The sequence below is a fragment of the Urocampus carinirostris genome, chromosome 1, assembly GCF_059441175.1.
Source record: "Urocampus carinirostris isolate Australia breed hairy pipefish chromosome 1, RoL_Ucar_1.0, whole genome shotgun sequence".
NCBI lineage: Eukaryota > Metazoa > Chordata > Actinopteri > Syngnathiformes > Syngnathidae > Urocampus > Urocampus carinirostris.
This window is the reverse complement of record NC_142349.1, coordinates 41,750,069-41,762,000: the sequence shown is the minus strand read 5'-3', so window position 1 is coordinate 41,762,000 and position 11,932 is coordinate 41,750,069. Positions and strand designations below refer to the sequence as shown.

General features: G+C 43.0%; 1 protein-coding gene across 1 annotated transcript; it reads left to right on the top strand.

Moving 5' to 3' along the window:
* The first annotated feature begins 535 nt into the window (after positions 1 to 535).
* LOC148374687 (perforin-1-like) lies at positions 536 to 11,538 on the top strand. The gene is made up of 5 exons (XM_088339572.1): positions 536 to 543; positions 6,939 to 7,417; positions 7,500 to 7,638; positions 7,697 to 7,908; positions 10,383 to 11,538. Exons 2-5 carry the CDS (start codon positions 6,993 to 6,995, stop codon positions 11,227 to 11,229), a joined length of 1,623 nt encoding a protein of 540 aa, XP_088195698.1. The 5' UTR covers positions 536 to 543; positions 6,939 to 6,992; the 3' UTR covers positions 11,230 to 11,538.
* Positions 11,539 to 11,932: the final 394 nt, after the last annotated feature.

The following is an 11,932-nucleotide window of genomic DNA, read 5'->3' as shown; positions in this document are numbered from 1 at the left end:
GGGTAAGCTGTATGGAAGAGTCTTGATTAAGAGAGTGAGAGAAAGAACGAATGAGGTGGTGATGGAGGAGCAGAGTGGTTTCAGGAAAGGAAGAGGATGTGTGGATCAGGTGTTTGCAGTCTGACAGGTGTGTGAGAAATGTTTTGCAAAAGGTAAGGATTTTTATTTGGCTTTCATGGACTTGGAAAAGGCGTATGACAGAGTTGATTGAGAGGCGTTGTGGCAAGTGATGGTGATGTATGGAGTGGGTGGAAAGTTGTTGGAAGCATTGAAGAGTTTTTATATGAACAGCAGAGCATGTGTAAGAGTAGGGAGTGAGACAAGTGAGTGGTTCCCTGTGTTGACTGGTGTGAGACAGGGGTGTGTGATGTCACCATGGCTGTTTAATGTGTACATGGATGGTGTGGTGAGAGAGGTGAATGCAAGAGTATTTGGCAGAGGTGTAGCGATGATGGACAACAGTGGAACAGTGTGGCAGGTAAGTCAGTTGTTGTTTGCAGATGACACAGCGCTTGTGGCTGATTCTGAGGAAACATTGAGAAGGTTGGTAACGGAGTTTGGAAGTGTATGTGATAGGCGTAGGTTATGTGTCAATGTTGGGAAGAGTAAGGTGATGAAGTGTTCATGTGATGGAGTGGGCAGGACGTTAGAAATCAGGTTGCATGGACAGGTGCTGGAAGAAGTTGAAAGCTTTAGGTACTTGGGTTGTGATGTGGCTGCAGTTGGTGGAATGTAGTGCGAGGTATTGCACAGAGTGAATCAAGGAAGCAAGGTTTTGGGTGCTCCGAGGAGAGTGATGAACAACAAGAGTATGAGTATGGATGTTAAGAGGGGACTGTATGAGAGTGTGATTGTGCCGACTGTGTTGTATGGTGCAGAGACTTGGAGCCTGAACGCAGATTTAAGAAGGAAATTGAGTGTTTTTTAGATGAAGTGTTTGAGGACTATGTCAGGATGGACAAGATTGGATAGATTGAGAAATGATATTAAGAGAGACAGAACTGGAGTAGTCGTGGAACTGAGCAAGCGTGTTGATAAGAGAATACTCGGTTGGTTTGGACACATGGAGAGGATGGATGAGGAGCGAATGTTGAAGAGGATCTACAGAGCAGAAGTCAATGGAAGGAGACCAAGAGGAAGGCCGCGATTGACGTTGATGGATCATGTTATGAGTGCACTGCAGGAAAGAGGTCAAAATATAATGGAAGCTAGAGCTCTTGTTGGTGATAGAATGGAGTGGAGAGGTGTTGTGAAAGGATTGTGGACGCGTTCTTAAGGGTGGGTTGGGCACCCATATGATGCGGCAGGGGTAAACCAGTGAAAGCTGTCGGGCCCTGCTGTTGAACAAAAGAGTGTGTTGTGTCACCCTGAACCGAGTGGCCGCTTTCTGGTGTCCTTTTTCATCTGGAGGGACGAAAGCATTACCAACTTAGGTGCTGAGGTGCCTAACTTGTTTGGGTGTTTGGGCAATTGGGTTGGCCATGGTCCCAAAATTTTTGTGAGGGTTTTTTCTTGCTATTTTTTTCCCTTTTATTTTCTTTGTTATTGTACGTGTTTGTCTTGCTGTCGGTCACCCCTCTTGAGGGATATGACCAAGGTAGATAGATAGATAGATAGTTGTGAGTATATTCGCCCAACACGTGAAAGGTCCCTGGTTCGGAAAGGGAGAGGGATGGGCGCCGTCAGGCTGTACTTGCCCAAGACACACCACAAGTGCCCTTACAAACCGAGTGGTTAAGGGACCCAATCAACCACCCAACTATAGGTAGCTCTTTGCGCCAATCACTAACAAAAAGTATCTCTCAGCTTTAGGATGCTGCTGACCCCTGCACTAAATAATCAAAATGTCGCTTTTAGAAGGGCACTATTCCGATTGTTTAATTTACTATGTATTAAATATGCCATTTGTTTTAGTTGTCCATCCATCGATCCATTGTCTGCACCGCTTATTCTCAGTAGAAACCTCAGAGAAACCGATCAAACCACAGAGTAATTCCAGAGATTCCTATAGTGACTTGATCAGGGCGCAGGATCAGAATACCAGTGACAAAGAACTTGAAATCCATCCATCCATTATTAGCACTACTTATCCTCCGTAGGGTGGCAGGGGTGCTGGAGCCCATCCCAGCTATCTTCCGGCATTGGGCAGCGGACACCCTTAACTGGTTGCCAGCCAGTCGCAGGGTACACGGACGGACAATCACTCGCTCATTCACACCTAGGGACATTTAGACCGGCCAATTAACCTGACATGCATGTTTTTGGAATGTAGGAGGAAACCGGAGTGCCCGGAGGAAACCCACGCAAGCACGGGGAGAACATGCAAACTCAACACAGGACGGTTCAATCTCATGACCTTAGAACTGTGCCGCGGTCCCACTCATTACTCAGCCGCGGTGCTGCCATTTGTGTTAGTGCTATTTGTTAAAATTTTCCTACAAAGGTAACTACTGACCTTGCATGTATCGTGAATGGGCAATTAAGGCGGCATGTGTAGCTGACGCAGTCAATCATCTAATGGAAGAGAAGCATCAAGATTGTGGCTGAATGAGTCAACCTCTCACCCCACTTTTCAGCTTTGAGACACTCAAACGACCTAACGGACGAACACCATTCGTCTGCATGAGAACGGAGATGTGCAAAGACTGCATGCGGTTGGGAAAAAAATTGGTTACAAACGAAACAAGAGTTAACGAACATTTGATGATGACAAAGAATGAAAAAAAAATGTTATAGATTTAATTCTAAATTAAACAAAACAAACACAATCAACCTAAACACATTCAGAAGAAAAAATTGCATGGTCTCGGTTTCCTTGTTCACACGGAATGCCAGCACCCTGCCGACCACCAGTCCAACCTGCAACCTCAACCCACAAAGAAAAAAAAACTGTCAAACCAGTACCTATTCAATAAAAAACACTCGACCTTCCCCCTGACTGCTACATTTCGAAGTTAGAACCATCAGACAACTTTCTTTCTCACAGTTCCACACCTCTACATTTTCTATCCAGCCAACGGCATTAACAACAAAGGTGGGTCTGCATATCACATATTTTAACAAAGTGATTTTTCTTGTGCTGAAATTTTATGTTGTCATATCGCTTAGAATCTGATGAATAGGTCACCCTTCTTTCGACTTTCTCAATTCTTTGAAGCTAATTATGGATTTATTTTCAACCTTAATGGAACGAGCTTCCACGGAAATTCAGTTTTAAAAATTAAACTCTTAAAACATACCGCAAAATACATTTTCTTTTAAAAAGGGTATGCCAATTACCATTCTGGCCTGCAACGTAATCTGTCACGACCAGAACGGAATCAGGACCCAAATGCGTAGCGTTAACCACAAGCTTATTGACTAGAAAGAGGAAGGGCAGCTCCCGCAATCCGGTGCTCGCCCGACACGGGAAGCAAGTCGCTCTCGCAATCGGATCGTGATCCAAATACAGAAGTGGATCCTCCGTAGCGGAGATGGCGGTGTCAGGGACGGAAAAACAGGTCGATAGCCGGGACAGGAGAGCAAAAACATGATCTGGATCAAAAACGGGTCGTTAGCCGTAACGGGAGAGCAGACGTGGTCGGGATTGAAAACAGGTCGTAGCTGGAGACAAACGGGGAGATCAGGAAGGGACAGGTGGAAAAACGGGTGCAAAAAAACGGGACAGGCGGGAGTCAGGGTCAAAAGTGCTTGCCTTGTAACAACAGAGGTTCACTGACGGACTGACAACCAGAGAGTGACAGGACTGGGCTTAAAAAGGGACAAGGAACCAATCAGATAGCCCGCAGCGGCTGGCGCCGAATGAGCAGGCACAGGTGATCCAAATCGGTAATCGTGACATGATCAATTCGTTCTGTTGTTAACAATGAACTGCTGGTACGGTTAGAAGCTGAGAATGTGAAAACCCTCCATCTGTATGTCTTTGGCCCCAGTTTTTTCCAACTAAGTTTGCAGGTCGATTTGATTGTTCATTTATAGTTATAGGGACAGTCTGCAGAATTCAGTGCCTCCTAGTGGTAAGAAAAAACTTTCATCCAGTGAAAAAGAAAAAAACAAAAACAACCAAAACATTGATTTAAATGATAGGCAGAAATACACGAATCTTACAAATGTGTGGGCTTTTTTTAAAATCATAGGTTGAGAGATTTGTATTTCTTTCACATGTTGGAATCCATAAGTAGTAATCCGCCATGTTTGTCTGGCGTCTTTCTGCTTGCTGTGGCATTGGGTTTTGTTTGCATTGGACAACAGGGCCTTCTAGTGGGCAAATATTACACACTCAGGCCTTAAGGGCCCGGTCACACAGCCGTTTGCGTTTGTATCGCGGGTAAAATTTTGCGGGTTTTTTTTTGCCCGTGGTTGCCCGCGATGGAAAATGCGCAAAATTGGCCAACCCGCTGTTCATCGGTGGTATGCCCGCAAAACAGACGCCGGCGACTGTTCCGCTTCCTCATCGCGTCATTTCCGTGTCATTTTCTCGTGTGGACCACGGGTATAAAAGCTCCCGAGCTGGTGTTGTGCCCAAATCCGACTCATTTTTATTTTATTATCTTGTTATGAAATGAAAATAAATGTCAAGAAATAAAAATGGATTAAGACGAGGTCACTACGGTGACGGAGATCTATGTTCACCCCTTGACGTCTCGAGCACAACTGACGTGTGCTCGGCAAATCGCGCTGTATATACGCGGAGAAAGGCGTTTGACCGTCACACGCGTAACACGCTAATTTCACGTAAAAACACCGCGATACAGGCGCAGAACATGCTATTACCATGCTCCACCCACGATGACCCGCTGAAATTTCCCGTCCTACCCATGTGTAACCACGCCCTGGCCGCGGCCAGAGCACGTCGTTCCGCGTCATTTCCGTGTCATTACCTCGTGTCGTGTGCCGCCCGCGGTTAACAAGTGCTCAAAGTTTTTGATCGTGTGTGAATTTCCGACCGCGAGTAAAGCACTGCTGTATCTCGTCTATATGGCGATCTTAAAGCGTCCAACAGCGCCCAACAGCATCTGCTTCACGGCCAGATATTTCTGGCCGTGATTCAGCCTCGATACGCCCGTGAAAGGCTGTGCACCCGTACTCTGAAGTATTGAACAGCGCAAAACTATTTCGCGCTGCCTCACGACTGCGTGTTAAGCACTGCTGTATCTCGTCTGTATGGCGATCTCAAAGCGTCCAATAGCGTCCGCCTCACAGGCAGAAATTTCTGGCCGTGATTCAGCCGCAAACGGCTGGACCTATATTTCATACACAGGGTTGGGTAGGGTTACTTTAACTTGATTACTTTCAATTACTTTTGGATTACTCCAATACCAAATATGCTAATAAAAGAAACTAAATATCAATAAAATTACATTTTTTGCAGGCTTGGGGAGTAACGGAATTCATGGAATGGCAAAAATGATGTTGGCAAGCTGTTTGGATTTATTTTCATTTTGTTTCTGTCGCATTTTATGTTAGTTTTGCCAGAGATCAAAGCCAGGAGAGAAAGCTTACCACGTGTTGTGAGTCATCATTTTATTCATATTTAGTTTATTTTGTCTTTTGTTAGCATATTTGGTATTGGAGTAATCCAAAAGTAATTGAAAGTAATCCAGTTAAAGTAACCTTACCCAACCCTGTTCATACAACGATAACATATTCATTACAATGAAGGAAATTATTTTGAGTTTAAAGAGAAAACATGTAATATTTCATGGTACACTTTGAGGGATCCAAAGGCGTGAATCGTAAGTTTTCAACCACTGTACCGGGTTCCTTGATTGTTAAGGTGTAAAATAAAACCCTCACACACAAATCTGCTCAAATACCACTTGACAAAGAAAAGAGCCATACTATTTCAGTCTATGCAGGGTGTGTGAAACTGAAACTTTGCTCATACGAATTGAAACCCAGATGATTCATCTGACAATCCCATCATTGCTAATAGCTCACACTAAATATTCTAGACATTTGTTTAAATATTTTTTCTGAAGTCTGAAAAAAACACTAGAGTCCAAAACTGGACCAACCCTTTACTTGGGTCAATTCTATCAGTTTTTCAAATATTTGGGTTTTTCTAGACAAAATGACCCAGATGTATAATATCAAATAAACAAATTCTGTACTGTGTTATTTTAAATAAAGATATTATTCTTACCGTATTCCCTTTTCCACATTACATACGTTTTGAGTTTTTCTGCAAAACAACACGAGGCATTGGGTCAAATAACCCCATCATTTGGTCGGTCCATTTTTTACCCAAATTTGGGTTATTTTTGGAGTGCAAGACTAAACTAAATTACCCACAAAACCCTCCCACAGTACACTGCTGTCATTAAAGCGTGGCATAACGTGCACTCAGGTTCTAGCACAATGACACCAAGTTTAACAGGATTTTCAAGTGAGCAAGCCAAGATGACTGACCCAAAGAATTTGGCGTAACAAAAAAAAAAAGCTAAAGCAATGCCATCAATTGACATACACCATATAGACACAACCCTCTTCAAGTCCCAAATTTGGTTGGGAAAAAATCAATCCACCAGGGCAAGTTTTGACCAAGTTTACAGCATTACTCAATTAAGTACAAATCGTTTATTCTTGATGAGTCACACAACATATTTGCGTGTTTCCGACTGCTAAATAATTAGGTGTAGTACCACATTAGCAGTTTATTTTGCTTTTATCACTATTAAGATTATTTACTAAATTATCCATTACTTTAATCTTCGTAATTAAACATAATACCTCAATCTCTGACACTGCGTTATATAATTCTAGGAATGCTAAACGGTCGGCAAATAGGACACACCATTTACTGCAAAATATATGAAATACAATATTTGTTTTTTGTTTTTTCAGTTTTCGTGAGTCAACAATCAGTGCTCCTTCAAGGCAACTTCACTATGATTTTGTTCAACATTTGTGCTTTTCTTGCGCTGTTCCTGCCTCAGCTCACACATCAGTCCTGCACAGTGGGATCCCCCAAGGAGTGTTTCCAGGCAGCGATGGCCCCAGGTAGCAATCTGGCCGGGGAGGGCTTCGATATCACCAAGATGAAGAGCAAGGGAGCGTTTGTTCTGGACATGAATCGGTGGAAACGCAAGGACAAAACATGCACTCTGTGTAGCAACCCCTTCGTGGAGAACGCAAAACATAAGATTCCTCTGTCTGTAGTGGACTGGAGGCCAAAGCAGTCCTGCAGCCTCAAGGTGTCAAGTACCGTTCACCATTCCAGTGAAGCTTTTGTCAACTCCATTGACTCTTCAGTAGAAAACAACTGGATGTCCAGTCTGGACCTGGGTATTAAGGACTTTGGGGTAAAATTTATGATGGCTGGAACCGAGTCAAAAATGGCTCAGTACTCAATGGAAAAATCCAAAAGTGACAAGTTTAGCTTCACCAGCCAAAAGATGTCCTGCGAGTTCTACAGGTAACAGAGTCAGAATCTATTAAAATGTTTTCCCACAGCAATAACTTGGTGCGATTCTTTCTTTGCATTTTGGTGTGTGCAGCTACAGAGTATCCGGCAAGCCTCTACTGCACAGTGAATTTAGAAAAGCACTGAAAGACCTTCCAAAGACCTACAACCCTCAAAATAAGCAACGTTTTTACAGACTAATTGACAACTTTGGCACCCATTACATCACAAAGGTATCTCATTAGTTGAACATGAGGAAAATCAAAATTACAACTTTTTTTTTAAATCTAGGTAAAACTAGGAGGGTCGGTCCAGTCCGTCACCAGCATCAAGCAGTGTGAGGCCAGCCTGCAGGGACTGAACGTGGATGAGATCAATATGTGCCTGGAAGTCGAGGCTTCTGCCACTGTCAAATTCACATTAGAAACCGAGACCAAACACTGCAACAACAAGATTGACAAGACGGAGAGGAAGACAGATTTCTCCAGTGTTTTTAATGACAGGTAAAAGCTTTATTTCTAGACAGCGGGTCCCTACTTTACGCCATTTTTCGAGCTTTATGGCAGCTACTTAACCCAAACGGTGTGCCTTGCGATGTACGTCCCAATACCCAAGTCAATCATATTCATGACACAGCTGCTATTGGAGGTCAAACTTGTAGGTCCATCTTATACTCTATTCTAGAGCGGGAATATCTTGCAGGCACCGACATGTCATGACTAGTGAGGCACCGAACAGCCTGAGGGTGAGGGCAACTTAGCCTTCCAGCATCCTGACTTAAATAAGTGCAGCTAGCTTTTTTAGTGCTAATAGCAGCAACAAGTTCTCTGCTGTGTGTGTCTTTTGCTTTCCCCACCCAAATAATCTTGTCTTTGTTATATGCCTTGTATGTTAGAGCTGGGTTTTTTGACAGTTGTTGAGGGTACATTTGTATTACTTTTGATCTTTCTATAGCGTTTGTCATAGGTGAGATGCACAAGAAAGCAAACTGTACTTGTATAAGTCATCTTTAATCACGTTACTATGTTTAATCCCCTCTGGTACACACTTTGGTCTAAAAATGGTGTCCATGCTTCATTCCCAAATATTGTATTTTACTTTTAACAGTCTTAACAGTTCAGTCTGTTACTTACTGTAAGTCTGTAATGTCAAATTCAACGACATTAATTAAACCAAAAATACTCCATCCATCCATCCAACCATTATCTGTACTGCTTATCCTCAGTAGGGTCGCGGGGGTGCTGGAGCCCATCCCAGCTAACTTTGGGCAGTGGGCAGGGGACACCCTGAACTGGTTGCCAGCCAGTGACAGGGCACACAGAAACAGACAACTCACTCGCTCATTCACACCTAGGAACAATTTGGACCTGCCAATTAACCTGACATGCATGTTTTTGGAATGTGGGAGGAAACCAGAGTGCCCGGGGGAAACCCACACAAGCACGGGGAGAACATGCAAACTCCACACTGTAGGTTCGATCTCATGACTTCAGAACTATGCCGCACACGCACTAACCACTGCGCCGCCGTGCTGCCCAAAAATACTCAGATAGATCAAATATCATACTACCAAGTAAGTTGGTAACTGAACTTACTGTACTGAGATTGTGTCATAAAGCAAAGACAATCTCTTGACTCATTCCTCCTAAAAGTCTGGACAGATCAAGTCATAAAGGTAGACATCAATTCATCCAGTTTAATTGCGGTGTCTTCCTCTTCCTTCCTTTGTTAAGCGCTTTGGGAGGTCTTTAGTGACTTGAAAAGCTCTATATAAATGCAGACTATTTACCATTCCTACTAAATGGAGCATGAATACAAATCTGTAATCGCTTATACAGTTTTTCCCAAAACAAAAATCATCCTAGCTCAGTTTCTGGATAACATACCTGTCAACCTCCACGCCTCCATGCCCTTATAAACTGTCGTATTTTCCCTTACAAAATACAAAATAATCTTACACCATATTTTTTTTTCAATCGTGTTTATTTATGTAGTTTAACCTGTTGTATTGTACATGTGTTTCGTTATATCATTCTGTACATATTCTTAATTAAAAAAAAAATAAAAAATCAGGAACAATTGATATCGCCGTAACTAAAATATCCGTAAATAACAATTTAAATTTGTAAAGATATTTTTGGGAGGAAAAAAATTAGTTGGCATTTCTATTTTGTAAACCAAACCACAATATCAACCATTGATGCTTGTATTTTAAATTGCAAACAGACTTAACAGGGACAGAAAATACAAACCTTTGCAGCCTTGTGACTGGCAAACATGTTTTTCATAAACCTTGTGAAGTGATCGGCAACTGTTGGAGGTATGTTTTGCTCTGCGATGAAATGGCAAAACATCACTTCTGCAGCTGTTGAGGAGTCTTCCGGTGTAGTGCCTAATTTAGACTCCCCTGCAAAATTGTCCCCCCCTCGCTTTATTGTTTTAATAAGCTTATCATATACAATACAATCGCTATTGTCGGAAGCGCAGCAGAATGCGCGTGCACGCGAGGGGGGAGGATTTTGCAGGTGAGTTGAAATTAGGTACTACAGTGGCAGACGCATGCGCACAGTAGCATCAAACGCTCGCTTCGTTTGCAGGGGGGAAAAACATACAGAGATAGAGGCTACCACGGAGAACTCGTTTGATTTGCCGTTTCTTGATAGTCGGTGTATACCGGATGGTACCCATAATTGACAAATTTTGCGTTTTTCTGTACAGATTTTTTTGTACGTCGTACACGTCTAAAAATGCATAATAAACGTACTTTATACGGCAAAAACGTACAGGTTGACAGGTATGGGATAACAAAATTTCTTACTTTATCTCGAAGAGCTAATGCAGCGACCTTGCAAAAGAAACACATTTCAGGCGTGACCTTGTCTGCGTAGTCCCTATTCAAAGTTTCTGACCTCGCATGTATTTGAACCCATCTGAAAATGCCACCTGGGTGCATCTGATACAGCGTTCTTTCCAACAGATTAACAGATATTAAGGGGGGTCACACCACAGAGATGGACCTTCTCTTCTCTGCCAAAAAAGATCCTTCCGCCTACAAGGAATGGCTAAACTCATTGCCTCACTATCCAGACATTGTAACATATTCCCTGGAGTCTCTGCACGAGTTGCTGCCGATTAACACTCCCGTTCGGAAGAACCTCCGTTTGGCCATAAGCCACTATATCTTGGAGCGGGCTCTGATGAGGAACTGCAGTGGTTTTTGTCAAGTGGGCATCCACAGTGGCTCCCGGGACCCTTGCTCCTGCCAATGCCACAACGAGCGATCCGTAAACCCAGACTGCTGTCCAACACGTAGGGGCATGGCCCGGGTCATCATCACCGTCCAAAAGGCCTCGGGCCTATATGGGGATCTTACCACAGCTACCGACGGCTATGTCAAGGTAATTTTCAACCAGAAAGAGTATCGTTCTCCCATTATATATAACAACAACAACCCCCACTGGGGCACCGTCATGGACCTGGGTGGCCAGGATTTGTCAGTGGACCCTAAAGTCAGATTTGAAATTTGGGATCAAGACAGTGGCTGGGATGACGACCTTCTCGGACATTGCGAACATGTCCTGACGGCAGGTGTGAAAATGGATGTGTGCGCAATGCACCATGGAATGTTTTTCTACAAGTTGGATGTGGAATGTGCACCCAGCCTGGGTGGAAAGTCATGCAAGAACTACAAAGCGACACCGATGAGCCGAAGATTGATGCGCTCATACGTGTCCCGTCACGCTCATCCTATACCACAAGCCATACTGCTGAAGATGGGTGTCTTTGTGAAGTCAGGGCACAAAAACAAAACAAAGTCTCCTTGATGTGCTTTGGACAACTGAGTCAGAGAAACCAAGCGAAGCTGCCCCGAATGGGTTTTACCGTCAATGAAGATGAAATTCCAACTTAGTTTGTGTAGAGGTTAATTCGGAGCTGTCAACTCATTGCAATATGTATTGTGAATTCCACTCTATATCCTGTGTGCCTTCAAGACAGGAAGTGGTGACGTTTCCTGTGAACAAATGACACATCAATAAGTGTGCATGCAAACAATGTATGAAATGTGTTTTAAGCCTCCCTCGGTTTTATATTGTAAATCAAATGTTAGGATAGAATAAATACAAAGGCGATGATTTCCTCTTCTATATTTATTTCAAAACATGACATCCACTTGATGGGTCCGTTTTACCAGTGAAGTAATACTTTAAGGGGTGTGTTAAATATAAAGACAATAAAAACACCACATACAGACATGGAGACTTAAAAACATGTACTACAAACAGACAAATGACAAATGATCCACTTGAAATTCAGCAACTTATTTGAATCAACCTAAAAAGGAAACAAACAGACATTGTTTTAAGAAATAGAATAAGTTTGGATGCAAAATATTCTCAGGGTTTTATTGTATTGTTAAAACTCTCCATCTCACCTTTGTATCCGCCCTCAAATGGTCCAGTACCGACACCGTACTTTGCTGCTTTTGCGTCTGTGGAAAAGCCCATTCACATTTGAAAAGGTAAGAAA